Genomic DNA, 15,721 nt, shown 5'->3' with positions numbered 1-15,721 from the left:
ACATATATACTATATGACTGTCGAGGATTTTTAGATCAGTTTGGATAAAGGCACGTGGGTACATAAACTTATGGGTGAATCTATACATGCGCGAGTAACGTTACTTCATGGCTAACTCCACTTGCCAAAAGATAATGTTAGAGTTTAGTCATTCGAGTCTATCTCCAGACAATATAAATTGAAGGTGAGTTTCAAGCTTCGTCTCTTTGCCACATAGAGCAGCTTGCGAAGCAAGAGCAGGTCGACCCTTTTTCATATACGTTTCGAAATATGGTGATTAGGTACCTAAAATGTTAGTAGCATGTCTTTGTCAATTCTTAAGGTCATCACGGTTCAGTATGTGCGTGTTGAGGTTCAAAATCAGCTCATTATGATAAGTTTAACCACTCGTATCAAGTGGAAACGACGGACTTTGGAGGTTAATTAAATAAGTTTAGGGAGAAGATGAGCGTTTTTGGCTTCTAGAAACAGTTGGTAATTAAGGGAACGAGTATAATACATTGGAAAATGGTATGTGTTCAGTGAGATTGCATCATCTCTTCCCACCAAAGACACAGAAAAAATTGTCTTCTCCAAAGAAAGGAGCTACGAGAAAATAAAGTCGTAAGCGGAGACTTCCTCTGCTTGGCCCTTTGAGCGCAAGTCTTAGCATCGGTCATAAACTAGAGACAATATGCATGAATTGTGTCGGAGAAGTCACATATCAGAGAATTAATGTGGTATGTAGCGGTTAATATATTCTAATTGGCCTATAACTCATTAGATTAAGTTTTTGAGTGAATGTGAGTTCAACTGGATATATTGATGAGCTCGAACTTGAGTTCTCTCTTGGCAATCTCCCTGGGTGAAGGTATCGGGCAGTGAGACTCCTGCACGGCCAAACCGATTGACGCCCTTTAACTTTTCAAACTTCAGTTTTAAGGCCGCACGAAAGATGGTTTTCCATCTCCAACGCAGGAACTATCATGATGGCATCATCACTCACAGTAGATTATAAAATATGCTTTCTGAGCTCTCTGATCTCACTCGTTTGGTTTGATTCGAAGGGATGTGAGTTTTAGCTATACACATAAAACCAAGCTGCGCGGATTAGCAATTGCCTGGAACTCAACTCAGAGGCCCAAAATAATTCAGCCCGGTGACATTGACAAATGACCACCTTTTTGGGCTTGACTAAAACTATGAGCTACATAAGGTCTCTTCAATAGATCTATGTAATGGAATCTAGTCCCTGACAATGAAATTTGGGTAGAAACGACCTTAATTTTATGTTTCATGGAATTAACTTACGACGTATGTACGGTCGATTGGTCTCGTCAATGTACGAAGTTGTATTCGTAGTCGAAGGTGAGACCAAAATTCGTCGTTTTAGATATGGTAAGTTTCTGGTGAACCTTGGTTCTCACAACAATTGAAACTCCTATGCTCTTTCGTTATCAGTGAAAATCAATTACAAAAGATTTCTTTCGATGCCTTCTTTCTCCAATAGGCCTCTTGCTGGGCCTGGCCCATCTGTATGCTGGGCCTTCCAGCCAGTACTCTTTAAGACCATACCTATTCCCTTGCTCTATACTTTCCTTTTAATGGCGGGATCGTACTTCTCTCTTTCTTTTTCCCTTTTTAATTTGGACGTCTCTTGTTCTAATCACGTCTTGCATCTTATTGTACTCATATACGGTATCTACACGTAACATTTGGAATTTCTCTTGCAAATTCCGTTTTCGCTCATATGCTTGATGTGCGCATTCGACCCGATGAAGTGATTCCTGTCAACTTACCTTAAAATCTCGTAATTAAAAGCTCTTTGACTTTTGTTAAATTTGAAATGATTAAAATCTTCACAACACGCAAATTATTGACACCTAAAGTTTATATATTATCGGTTTGTATTATTTAAAGTTAGAATGATATTTCAAATTTTGATGTAATCTTTACTCTTGCCTTTGAATTTTAAACAAACAAGCCTTTTATCAAGTAAGTAGGTGGATAGATATTATAACGATCAAGTGAGCGACAAATTTTTATTATACGCATCACGAGTTTATTATGAATTTACTGATAAGGGTGCACAATTTCCCAAAAAAAATTCCATGAAAAAGAAAGAAATGATTTTTCAGGAAATATTTTGTTTTCCTTTATTTGGTGATATGTGACTGAAAATATTTTCCGATGTTTGCGTCTCATTTGAAAAATGATTACATTCTCATGATTTTATCTTAGGCCAAAAAAATTTCGAATTACGTGTTATATTTTATACTTAATTTTTTTATTGTTTTTCTTTTCTTTGTTTTGTTAAATAACCATTCTTGTATTGTATGATTTCTCATATCATCGAATGTACTCCGAAGGAAAAGAAATGATCTTCTTCAGTAATATAACTAGATGGTTACGGTTTATCAGGAGGGCCTCCCATTAAACCCTAAACCCTGAATCCGTTTCAAATCCTATAGGATTTTCCACATGGGTGCCTCGGCCCGTCATGCAATTCGAAACCCGATTGCAAATTGGTGTTGATCCCAATCCGACCCCATCTGCCTCCATCACTAGAACAAACATGTAGGGTAGGCAACTTTAAGTTCATAGGTGTCATTACCTAGGTCATTGAGCATGATTTATATGGAAGTTGATTTGTTACCGAGAGAAAGGTTCATTTTTGTCACATCTCTATTCTTTTTTTTCTTCTTCTTAGCGATGCTGTTTTCAAGAAAAAGCAAGTGGGCACATAAACTTCCGATGAATCTATAAAAGCACGAGTAATTTTTCTCATGACTAACTCCACATGCCAAAAGATAACGTTAAGGGTTTAGTCATTCGAGTCCATCTCCAGACAATATAATTCGAAGGTGAGTTCAAGCTTCATCGTCCTCGCCCACTTAGGAGTGACTTGTGAAGCAAGAGCAAGTCGACCCTTTTTCCTATCCCTTTCGAAATATGGTGATTAGGTACCTAAAATGTCAGTAGCATGTCTTTGTCGATTCTTAAGGTCATCATGGTTCAGTATGTGCGTGTTGAGGTTCAAATCCAGCTCGCTTAACTACTCGTATTAAGTGGAAATGACGGACTTTAGGGGTTTAATTAAACAGATTTTGAGAGAAGATCAGAGTTTTTGGCTTCTAGAAACAATTGGTAATTGAGGGAACAAGCATACAGCACATGGAAAATAGTATGTGTTCAGTGAGATTGCATCATCTCTTCCCACCAAAGACATAAAGAATGACTTCTCCAAAGAAGGGAGATAAAGAGAAAATACCGTCGTAAGTGGAGACCAGACGTCCTCAGCTTGGGCCGTTTGAGTGCAAGTCATAGCATTGGGCTGATCCTATACGTGTATATACCTGCATATTCAAATGGTTTGTAAAGTAGAACGGTATGTATTCTTATGGGGTATATCTCTACGCAAGGGGAGGGCAATGGTTTGCTTTGAAAGATCATGTTCAGAACTGAACGGGCTGACCTCATGGCCTCTGGTTCAGGAACAACAGGTCATGAGCCCTGCGGATGTAAAGTAGAAGCAGCCTGGTACAAGCTTGGAGCTTGCAGCAGAGGAAACATTAGCTGCTGCTCCAAGCTTTTGCAACTCCCTATCGCCTATGGTCCTCACGACAGATAAGGTGGCCAATAATGACTGTGAAGTGTAAGGGGGTTTCCCCCCAGCGAGATAAGAGCAGGAATCAAGGGACGGGGAGGAGATGGAGGAGACGAGTGAAATAGTCTTTCTTCGCACCACAGAAAGGGAATTGATTATGTAACAGTTTTTAGATGACTGTTATGCTAACAGTCTGTTTTATGCCCCAAAAAATAAATAAAGATTAATTAAAAATTACGAGGTCTGATTTTTTAAGAATTTATGACTCACAACATGTTATTATTCCCGCAATCATTATGCTAACAAAGTTATAAATAAATAAATAAATAAATAAACATCCAAGTTTCATGGATTAAGGACCGGCTAGAACTCACCTTGTATGGCCCAAAACTAATTAGCCCAGTGATGGTGATACAAGACCGAGCTATAGGCTCTCTTCAAAATATATAGCCTTATGGCTAATAGAGCCTTGTGTCATGGGCCGAGAGAATCCTAGCACTGTGCGGTCCTAGTGAGTCGAAAATACCAAACAAGCCTTCACGTGATTGTTCGTTCCCAAGAACACTGCGACAAATCACCTCTACATAATGGATAGGATCATGCTCAGTTAAGCTTGGGCATCCAATCCCCCAAGCGAGACATCTAGATCACTTTGGTACAACAACTAGTTTCGGCCCGCCATGGCTATCGTCGTGAGAGTGACATCATCTTCCGAATAGTTCGTACACGGGAGGCCAGCTCCGCCTTTAAAGATCCTCCAAAATAATATTCACTCTACTTCAGGATTCCTAGTACAAACCCCAACGTCACTCTCACGAACCATTGTATCGACCCTTATGCATCACTCACTCTTCAACATGACAGCGCAAGCTCGAAGAAAATGCAAGTAAAGAACTCTTCAGGACGGTCAAATGCGTCATTTGCCAAGTAGAGTTGTTAGTGCCGTCGCATGGGGTGTTGTACACATGCCAACTTTTGACCGCGAAGGGCATAAGAGTTTGTTTAAACAAAAACAGTGTGGATAGGTTATGCATTTGGAATCGTAAATGGCATTTCCATATCGTACATTGCATTTGAAACTGGAAGGCCCAAATGGCTCGCACAATGTATGAGAATGCTCGAGAGAAGAGGAGCAAGCGGATGGAGACGCCAAAGCGGAAGGCCATCAAATTTCATGGGCAATGAAATTTGTTTTCGGAATTGTCTCTTGAAACTGTGCAATGTATTTTGGTGCATAAAGAACCTGATTGACATGTTATTATATTTGTAGAGGCTTGTGTCTAATGTCTTCTCTTCTTATTTCTTGGTACAATTCTATGTCAGTTACATTGGATTCATGAATAATGAGTTACGTCAAGCAAACAGCTTTAAGAGAACCAAAAACCGAAAAATGAAGTGAGCGCCAATAACTCTACCGGTATCTTTTCCATCTTCCCACCTGCGTAGCTTCTATTTTTGTCTATGAAGAATTAGATTTTGAAGACCGACCTTAACCCATTCAGCCAAAGTTGTAAATAAATTATCTGCCATGGAAATATGTTCTTGTTGACATCTAAATTTTCGCTGCGCAATGAAAGTGATGTACACCCTGGATTTTTTCTTTTCGGGAGTGTTCAATTCTTCTTTACATGTCAAAATGCTTTTCTCAATACATTTACTGGGTGATTGGTTCTGTTATTACATTGCATTAGGAATCATACATTGTACCTTATATTGGGATGGCTGAAACAGATGGTGACTCTGGAAGATGTGGTTGAGGAATGTGCTCGTGAAATCTCGTGATGCTAAGGCTTCCTTTTTTTTTTGGTCATAGATGCTAAGGCTTCCTTGGAATGGGCTATCGGTCAGATTTGTGGGGAGAGAAATGATTGCTTGCATGGTTATGTTGTTACTCAGATTGTTTAAACTTATCGAGTTGATTGTTTTCTCTGTCCAGGGTTGGGATGCACATTGTGTTTTAGAAATGGAATTTGTTGCCGACTAATGTAGAAAAAATTTAGGTCCCGCTAGCATGACAATGTCACAGTATAATGGTGGAATATTAGGCATAAGATCAGAGTTGAGTCCCGTCATAATTGCTATATATTTTTTTGCCATTGATAATACTTGCGGTTGAGATTGCACCGCTATATAATTATACTGTTAGCTTATCAAATCCTAAAATGCTTTGAGTTCGATATTTGGCAAGGAACTGCAGTGGACATGAGCAAGTTTGATTTTGGGCTTGGGAGACAAACTGAGAAACGAGCAAGTAGTGGGGTGGTGTTTAAGGGTCCGGTTAGGGTCGAATTTTCATGATACCCGACGAATCAAAATATTAAGAGAGTGCGTTTGTTATGTCCGACGGACCCAAAATCCAAAATCGCTTATGACCTAATCCGAAAAACACGGGTCCGGTTTTCAGGTCTTCTTCACTCTCTGTTTTTTTTTTCCCTCTATTTTTTTTTATGCTTCGGTAGCCTAAATAGGAGAAATAGAAAAAAGAAGAAGAGTCAACAAGCCTCGCTGGTGGAAGAGAACTTCAGGTCACCACCACCACAATTGCCACCGCCTCCTTCGAGCAACACCACCACCGGTGGCGCTTCCACCATCAAAAGCATGAGAGATCGAGGGACGTTGCCCTTGCAATTTAGCGCGCGAAGAAGGAGAGCTTGTCCTTAACCATGTCGCTGCAGGAAGGTCTTCGCTGCGTCAAAGCTCTTCAACTTGGCCAAGTAATAAATTCTGATTCTGAACTAAAAGCAGTAAAAGGTCATGCAAGAGCAAATGAACTGATTGATTGTGAAGTAACATGCGAATTGCTGTTGCACTTTGTGTGCAGGCGAAGAAGATGAGGGATGCCGATTTTGGTTTGAAAAAGTCATAGATTTATTATTTGAGTATGTGAGCCCTATCTTTATTCAGATTATTTATCTTGTTATCTGGAGTTTGTTTTGTGTTGAAGTTGTAGCAGTTAGACTACGGCTTTTTATATGAATGAAATATTAGTTTGAACCCCCCCAAAAAAAAAAAGAGAAGAAGATGAGGGCAAGGTACCAGTGAGAATTGAACCCAAAAAATAAAAAAACACCCTTCCATCACAATGAGTGAACAAAGTGAAACATATACTCTCATATACACAAATGCAGTACATCCCAGAACTATACAAGACTTTCTAAATTGACCTTGCCAAACTCGATGGTCCCTCATGCTTGAGTTAATTTGGTCAATTTTGGCCAAAAATCACCGACATGGACATCAATTGTCCTATGTTGCACGGCTAGAGCTAACTTGGATTTTTTTAATATTATTCTAATATTTTAAATAAATTTTTAATCATTTTTTTAAATGTTTTTAAAAATTACTTAAAATATAAAAAAAAATTTAAAAACTATCCATGTTAGCGTTGGTTGTGCCACGTAGGATAATCGATGTCCACGCCAGTGATTTTAGGTCAAAATTTGTTGAATTAACTCAATTGACATAAATACAAAATATTTAGGACTAAATTGGTACTAATGCAAAATGTTTAGGACTGAATTGACACCAATAAGAGGTTTATGACTGAATTGGCATCAATGCAAAAAGTTTAAGACTGAATTGGTACTAATGCAATAGGTTTAGGACTTTTTTGACACTTTTCCCCTTGCCAAACTATTTTACTCGAAATAACATGCATGTAAAGGTTTTCAAAGTTTGGAGCCAATGCCAGAAGCCCAAAATGTTTATCCGGAACAAACCAAACCAAAATAATCAATCAAGCGAGTATTCTAGACATGCTAATCCTCAATTGATCTCGATAATCTTAGCTTATAAACATTCATGTACATATGATTAATATAAGTTCCCATTTTAGAGTGTTGATGGAGTCGGCAAAGAAAGATAATCCGAATATGAGGGAACTCAAAGGCTTGAAGGCTTCAGTTTTGGAAGCTGTCACTATGTAATTACTTGCGTTTATGCATTTCATCCTCTTGTCGCATTAAAGCACTTTATAAGAGTTTAATATTCTGATGCACCAACTCCATATATGCTTGGAGAATGAACATAGGGAAAATTTTAGAGAATTAATTTTTTTCTTGAGAGTGGTTCAAAGGACGATTAATCTCGAGAGAGAGAGAGAGAGAGAGAGAGAGATGATACTTAGGCTACATTTATTTCGCGAAAAATGGCTGATTCGAAATTTTTTTCCTAAAAATAATCGCTTGTATTACTTATAAAAATGAATGAAATGATTTTTTTATATCGTCTATAAAAATGTTTAGACATAAATCATTAACGATGCTAATAACATTTGTTGATTAATTGATTGATTTCATTGAGATTTTAAGGCGAAGCATGCTGCTCCCTTTGCAAGCGCACGCATGTTTCTGGTAGTAAAGATACATCGGTAATTTGTCTACAAACTTAACCGGATTATTTAAGTTAAGTCATTGTTACGAGCATACTAATATACATAGAAAAGCAATTAATATTCGTAGCATGTGGGAACATCCAAGTACATAAGCGACTATTGCTTCCTAGTTCCTATGCAGATGGCAGTGGAAGTTACAACAACGTATGGATGGACGCTTGCCAAGATATTTTTGGTTCTAGATAATGGAAGAGACTTGACTTGACTTGACTTGCACTTGGGTGGACGAAACAAAAGGCAGGACACTTTCTTTTCCGCTTGATTTGGTTGTCGTCTGATTGATTAAACTCCGTTGGACAATCCTTTTTGCCGTGTGAGAAAATAGACTTTCTGACTTGGAATCTTGGAGCATGGGTCACGACGAGGACCATTTGATCCTTGCCTTTTCGCATCCTAAATTGCAATTTGTTTATGTGGTAATATATATTTTAAAGTTATTGACTTCTTAAAATCGTGTGAGACAGTTTTCTAAAAAGTTATTGTAAGCTTTATATTGTTTAGATCACGTCTAAACATGTATAATACAAGAGTACTTGAGTCGATATTTCTCAGTCATATACACACACACACACACACACATTATTGTTCGAGTGAAGTGTCAAATAACTTTTCTAGGTTGTTATTTGCTCTTTTATTTGATGATAATAACCTGAGGCTTTTTTTCACCATTATTATGGGTTGTGGTTAAACTTAATTTCCTTCCATGACTAATTAGATATTTTGCTCGTCAATATTGGAGGCTGCCCGATGCCCTCTCACTTTTTCTAAAGCCACTTTTGTAATTTCCTAATCAGGTTGTCGAACGACAGAATAAAGTGCTTTGGACGATACCTTTATCAATTCACATTGGGAATGTGAATGTGATGATGGTCTGACTCTTGCTTTTCACATTCCAATAAGTCATGGCCCGATTGAGTTCCCATGACAGTCATTGGATTGTAAGAATTAGAATGCCAATTCATCTCATTTGCCAAAGAAATCAAATATTCTTTTTTTTTTTGTTGAAATGACATTTCATTTATTTTCCGATGAAATAGATTTCCTTTTACGCAATTATACTTGATCTCATATAATTTATTAGGAATATTTGAAGATAGTTAGCTTCTTTTATATATTTCAGTCGTTCTGATGCGTGTAATGTAAATTCATTAGAATTTTACACGACTTGAAAAGTGAAAAGAGTGAAATGTACTTCTACCCCTCGAGAAATTTTCAAGTTCTAATAGCATATTTCTTACTATAAAAAAAATGTGAAAAGAGTGGAATTAGTTAGAAATAGCATTCCTTGCCTATAAGCATAAGGGCAATGCAATCTAAATTAGGTCATTAAATTTATATAGATTTCCCAATTAGATCATCCCGACTCTAAATTTGATTAACCGAAAGTCATGGGTTCGACGAAGTTGGCCAGAGTCCAACACGAAAAACATCTTTTTGCCATTGTGATTTTGAACTATCAATTGATCAAAGATTTCCCAGTAAATGCAATTAAAGAATTCAGGACAGAAAATGCAATTAAAGAATTCAGGACTGTCAAAATTCGTCAATCGTCCAAAAGAGTTGCTAGTGCCGTGACATGGGGGGTGCTGTACACGTGGCGCACGAGACTTTTCAACAAGATTATTTATTCCATGGAATTTTCTATGGCACTAAAAAATTTTCTACACGCAAGTGACCCCACCATGAAAATTATGTGTCCCAATAATGTCATCTTGAGAAGACTTTGACCGTCACCTCCTCGAGAAGAAGACCCGTGTTGATCATTTCACGATGCAGTAAGTAAGGGCCCTGCAAAGCCCTTTTTTTTTCCGTTGATTTCGCAAACAATCCCGTCGTTGTTTTGTCGCGATGAGTTAAAAAATTTGGAGTGCGAGCATCTCATAAGAATATGCTATTTTGGATTTACTCGTTCGCTCCGACTTCGATACTTACTCCATATAGTTGATTGCAGCTCCACTATTATTTTTACAGTCGAGTTATCTAAAAATTATTTTGTGATCAATTGATTTTTATTTTGCAGGTCTTCGCTTCCGATCTAAAGTTAGATTTAGATTTGGATGCTCTTCTCTTCCGATCTAAGAACAAATTTAGGATTTACAAGATGTTATTTGTGCTTTTTCAACTTCTTCTCTATACGGTGATGGTCTTGGGAACGCCGAATTTAGAAACGCACCGCCTTTTGACAAATCCGTAGTTATTGAAGAGATAATTTTTGGGTATATGCTCATCACCGATGTTGATACGAGATTTGGTAACCGGCCGCCGATTGTGTTTCGATGCATCCGTATGGAATGAACGAGTCTCTGCAGATTATACCAGGTTGATTTATTTTTCAGATTTACTAGTTTTGTTTGATTTACATCTTTATCTTGAAGTAATGTACTTGTCTCTCGAATGAAATGAAAATTTTCTTTCCAATAAAAAAAAAACATAGGCTTTTATGATTGTAACTTTCCGACTCTAAATTTGATTATCCGGAGCTTTTGTGAAAGATGAAGTGGGCAAAAGTGCGGCACGAAAAATATGTTTTCGCCGTCGTAACCTATCAATCGATCAAAGACCGCAATTAGAAGCTTAATTTCCCTTATTAAAGTCAACAGCATCACGTAGAAGGATGATTTATCGGTCTAAAAGCCTAATTATAGAGCCCCGGTCATGGATAAAAGGTATAGGAACAGAGTTCATGATTGAAAAATAAATTGGGCTTATACCTAAATCCCCAAATCATGATTGAAAAATAAATTGAGAATCACTAAAAAATTACTAAAAAAAATAATCAGCCCCAAACCTTTCGATTTTGATATTAGTCTTGAATGTTTTGATAATTTGTCAATTCATTCATATTGCTCGAAAGTCATTCACGTGGACGACGGTCGTCCTACATAGCACGATTTGAGCTGACGTAGATATTTTAAATGTTTATCGTTTGTATTAGTTTGTTTTAATTTTCTTTTTGACATTAGGCCTGCTATAGGTTCGCCTGTGACCCACCTCGACACAATTTTAAAAAAAGGGAGGAAATAAAAATAAATCGAGAATCACTAAAATATTATTAAAAATATATATACGTTAGAGTCGATCGTGCCACGTAGGTCGTATGACGTCCACGTTAGGAATATGCTATTGAAATTAGCCGGAATGACTGAATTAACTCTAGATAAAAAAAATTAGGATTAAATTAACATTATTAAAAAATTTATGATTAAATTAATACCAATGTGAGTTTAGGATTTTTCGGACACTTTTACCCCAAACTAGTCGAGACTTTTCAAGAGGATTATTCCATGGAAATTTCAAAAAGGCACTAGAAATTTTCCACACGCAAGTGGCCCCACCTTGGAAATTATGTGTCCCAATAATGTCATCTTAACAAGACTTTGACCGCGACCTTCTCGGGAAGACCCGTGTTGATCACTTCACGATGCTGTGTAAGTGTAAGGGGCTTTATATATATATATATATATATATATATATATATATATATATATATATATATATGAGTTGAAGTTCTCTACAGTCTCCACCACCACCACTCAACTCACACGCAGTTCTAAATTGCAAGAATGGGGTGTCATCGGATCCTCCTCCACCTCCTCTGTTTCCTCTTTTTCTTACATTCCTCCTCCCTTCCCTTTGCCTCGCCGCTTTGCCCTCCTGACCAACACGATGCCTTGCTCCTCTTCAAGAATTCCTTCGTGCTCGATCTCATGGCGTCGGCCAATTGTGATCGGTACGGCCCTGTCGTGTCTTATCCGAAGACAAACTCATGGAACAAGAGCGTAGACTGCTGCTCGTGGGACGGCGTCACTTGTGACAACGTCACCGGCGACGTCGTCGGTCTCGACCTTGCTTATAGTCGGCTTCGTGGCGCTCTCCATTCCAATAGCTCCCTGTTTCTCCTTCGCCATCTTCAGAACCTTAACCTTTTCTGTAATAACTTCATTGGCTCGCGCATTCCGCCTAATCTGAGTGCATTTACAGAATTGACTCATCTCAATCTCTCTGGTTCGCACTTTGTGGGTGCCATTCCCCATGAAATCCCTCGCCTCTCCAAGCTGGTGTCACTTGATCTCTCTGTCAATTATGTTGACACCGCATACTCGTACTCTTCTCTCGGGTTGGAAAATTCGGTCTTCACAATGCTTGTTCAGAATCTGACAGCATTGAGAAAGCTTGTCCTTGATGAGGTAAACATGTCCATGGTTTCACCAAAGTCCTTCGCGAATTTGTCTTCTTCTCTGACATATTTGAGCGCTTCTGGTTGTTCCTTGGGAGGGGTGTTGTTTCCTGATACTGTTTTTCGATTACCGAGCCTCACTCATCTCGATTTACGTGACAATAGAAACATGTCAGGGACTCTTCCCACTTCCAATTGGACCGGTCCTCTTGAGTATTTGTCTCTCTATTCTACCAACTTTTCAGGAGAAATACCATATTCAATTGGTAACATGGAGAGTTTAACAGTTTTAGATCTTAGCAATTGCCCATTCACAGGACACATCCCCTCGTCAATGCGGAATCTCAAGCAACTCCAAGTCCTGTATCTTTACGGGAATGACTTCAGCGGAGTTGTAGAGTTTGAAAACTTTGCAAACTTTAAAGATCTCCGGGAGCTTGTGGTTTCTCAGGAACTAAATCTAATCTATGATGCACCGAAGTATACATTCCCGAAGCTTGAAGTGTTGAGTTTGCGTTTTTGCAACTTGACCAAGTTCCCCTACTTCTTGAGTTCATTGAAAAGATTAATGTGGTTAGACCTCTCTTCCAATAGGATTAGTGGGGAGATCCCGAGATGGTTTTGGGGAATAAGCCATGATACATTAGACGGCTTAGATCTTTCTGATAACCTTCTGGAGGGAGGCGTCCCACAATTGCACTGGAAGAGATTGTCATCTATTTACCTTTACAACAACGCATTCCAAGGACTGCTCCCGATCCCTCCATCTTCAACTTCTGTCTTTCTTGCCTACAATAATAATTTCACCGGTGAGATTCCCTCTTTGATTTGTCAGTTGAGTTCACTCCAGGTTTTAAATTTCTTTAATAATAGTCTCTCCGGGAATATTCCATCATGCTTAGGTAATATAACCAATCTCGAGTCTCTAATGCTGAGCAATAATAAATTACAAGGACCGTTGCCGCGCTCCCTAGTCAAATGCGTGAATTTATCATTACTATATCTCGATCACAACGAGTTCGGTGATATCTTCCCACATTGGCTGGAAGCACCGCAACTACAGAGTCTGGACTTGCAATCAAACAAATTTAATGGTAGGATTAACCTCACTGCCTTGAGACTCTCCTTCCCTGCTCTTGAACTTTTGGTTATTTCCAACAACAATTTCACTGGACGGTTGCCCATAGAACTTTTCTCAAACACCTCATTAGCTATCATAGATTTGTCCAACAATGAGTTCGGAGGGCCAATTCCACTTGCATCTCCTGTCACATTTTATTATTCCATTGCAAATAATAAAATAACAGGAAAGATCCCCTCTTTGATATGCAAGGCCACCAAGCTCCAAGTCATTGATTTTTCCAATAACAGCTTAACAGGTAGCTTGCCTCGATGCTTGACAAGTTTTAGCACCGATCTATCAGTTTTGAACTTGAGAATGAATTACCTCCAGGGCACAATTCCTCCATCGTTCTCTTCGAGAAGCAGCTTGATGACTCTTGACTTGAGTCGAAATCTGATCGAAGGCACATTGCCCCGGTCCCTTGTCAAATGTAAAAATCTTGAAGTTCTAGATCTCAGCGACAATCGGATAGAGGATACATTCCCAAGATGGTTGGGAACACTCCCAGAACTAAAAGTTCTCGTTTTGAGTTCCAACAATTTGAAGGATCTTTTGGATATTCCCATGGGAGCTCACCTCTTTCCCAAGTTGCACATTATGGACCTCTCCAACAACAACTTTAGTGGTCCATTGCCAGCCAATTTGATAATGAACCTTAAAGGCATGATGACTGACGAGAATGGGCAAGACAAATCACTTTATATGACACGATCTTTCGGATCGGCATCATACGAGAATTCCGTGACCGTGACGATGAAAGGGCTAGAGATTGAGCTGGTGAAGATCTTGACCTTCCTCACAATTATGGATTTGTCGCACAACTCTTTCCAAGGGGATATCCCCAAAGTTATCGGACATCTTCACTCTCTCGTAGGGCTCAACCTTTCTCAAAACCACCTTACGGGTTCCATCCCTCCGACTCTAGGGAACTTGACTGATCTTGGATGGCTTGATCTTTCTTCGAACAAGCTTAAAGGGGCAATCCCTAGAGAATTAGGAGATTTGGCATCCCTTGGGTACTTAAACCTCTCGAAGAACCAACTCACCGGTCGAATTCCTCAAGATATGCATTTGGGCACGTTTCCAAGTGACTCGTTTAATGAAAATCCAGGCTTATGTGGAACTCCATTGCCAAAGGCATGCCCCGGTGATGCTCAATCTCCTCCACCACTTGTCCTCATCAACTTCGATCGCAAAGGGCATGAGAGTTGGTTCGAGCAGAAGACAGTGTGGCTAGGCTATGCATCGGGAATCGTGATTGGGATTTCGATAGCTTACATTGCATTCGAAATGGAGAAACCGAAATGGCTCATGCGAGGTGTGAGAATGCTGGAGAGAAGAGCAGCCAAGTGGACAGAGAAGCCACAACGGAAGGCCATCAAATTTCATGGACAATGAAATTGTTTGAGGAGTTGCCTCAACAAAATATCACGGCGAATTCAGTTAATAAAGATGTCGCCGAACCAGCTTGAAATGTTGTTTTCCTTAGGAAGGCTTGTTTCTGATGTATTCTCTCTTTGTTTCTCGATGCAATTGTATGTCAGTTGAATTGAGAAAATGGATAATACGATCAGTCGAGTACATCGTTCTCACGGTTCTAACTAGCGAAGAACCCAAAAACGAGAGAAGAAAAAAATGGAGAAGCCAGTGCCATTAACCTCTACACATTATCTTTTCCATCTTCCCGTGTACGAGCGGTGGGTCACGTCGTTATACGAAGTAATATTAATAGTTGAAGGGTCAGCAGAATTTGTCGGTCTCCATACTCTAAGTTTCTTCTAAACCTTGGTCTTCTCCAAAACAATTAACGTACAGAAAACACCTTAGGCCATGAATTTTCTTCTCATCCCTTCTTTTAACATGGGCCATTGTTGAGCCCGGCCCATATGCAAATTGGGCCTTTCAGGCACTTCGCTCCAAGGCATTACTTTGCTCTCGTGTTTTTTTCTTAATGTTGGGACCATCTTTTTTGGGGAAGTTTTTTTGGGGAAGTCTCTTATTTTTCTCACGTCTTTTGTGTTACTGTATATTACTAATTATACAAGCAGTGTTGGAATTTCTAGTGCAAATTTCTTTTCGGGCTGGCTCGTAGCCGTGACGTGAGCGTTTGATCTGATGGACTGATTTTTGGTCAGCTAAGCTTATCCTTTGAGGTCATCTACTCACTTAATGATTTTTTCACACGGAAAGTAAAAAGGGTGATGAAGAGAAGGGAAATCATAATTAACAACAACTACTCCCGCCCTGGAACTTTCTATGCGATTGCCGATTCAAAAATACTGTAACGGTTAACGGAGAGGTTAATTTTTATAATGAGCATTGAAAGTGTAATAGTAATTTAAAAATTCTTAATTAAATTTTGCTTAATAGATGGATACGAACCTGGTTTTGTTGAGATGGGAGACGATGATGGTGGGTGGTGCCAAGGCCTAATAGGGAGGA

General features: G+C 39.0%; 1 protein-coding gene across 1 annotated transcript; it reads left to right on the top strand.

The window, feature by feature from the left end:
• The first annotated feature begins 3,319 nt into the window (after window positions 1-3,319).
• On the top strand, window positions 3,320-14,835 carry LOC115750023 (receptor-like protein 33). Its single transcript, XM_048274330.1, has 2 exons — window positions 3,320-3,325; window positions 13,079-14,835. Exon 2 carries the CDS (start codon window positions 13,085-13,087, stop codon window positions 14,675-14,677), a length of 1,593 nt encoding a protein of 530 aa, XP_048130287.1. The 5' UTR covers window positions 3,320-3,325; window positions 13,079-13,084; the 3' UTR covers window positions 14,678-14,835.
• Window positions 14,836-15,721: the final 886 nt, after the last annotated feature.

This window comes from Rhodamnia argentea, chromosome 2, assembly GCF_020921035.1.
Source record: "Rhodamnia argentea isolate NSW1041297 chromosome 2, ASM2092103v1, whole genome shotgun sequence".
Taxonomy (NCBI): domain Eukaryota; kingdom Viridiplantae; phylum Streptophyta; class Magnoliopsida; order Myrtales; family Myrtaceae; genus Rhodamnia; species Rhodamnia argentea.
This window is presented reverse-complemented; position numbering and strand designations above follow the sequence as displayed.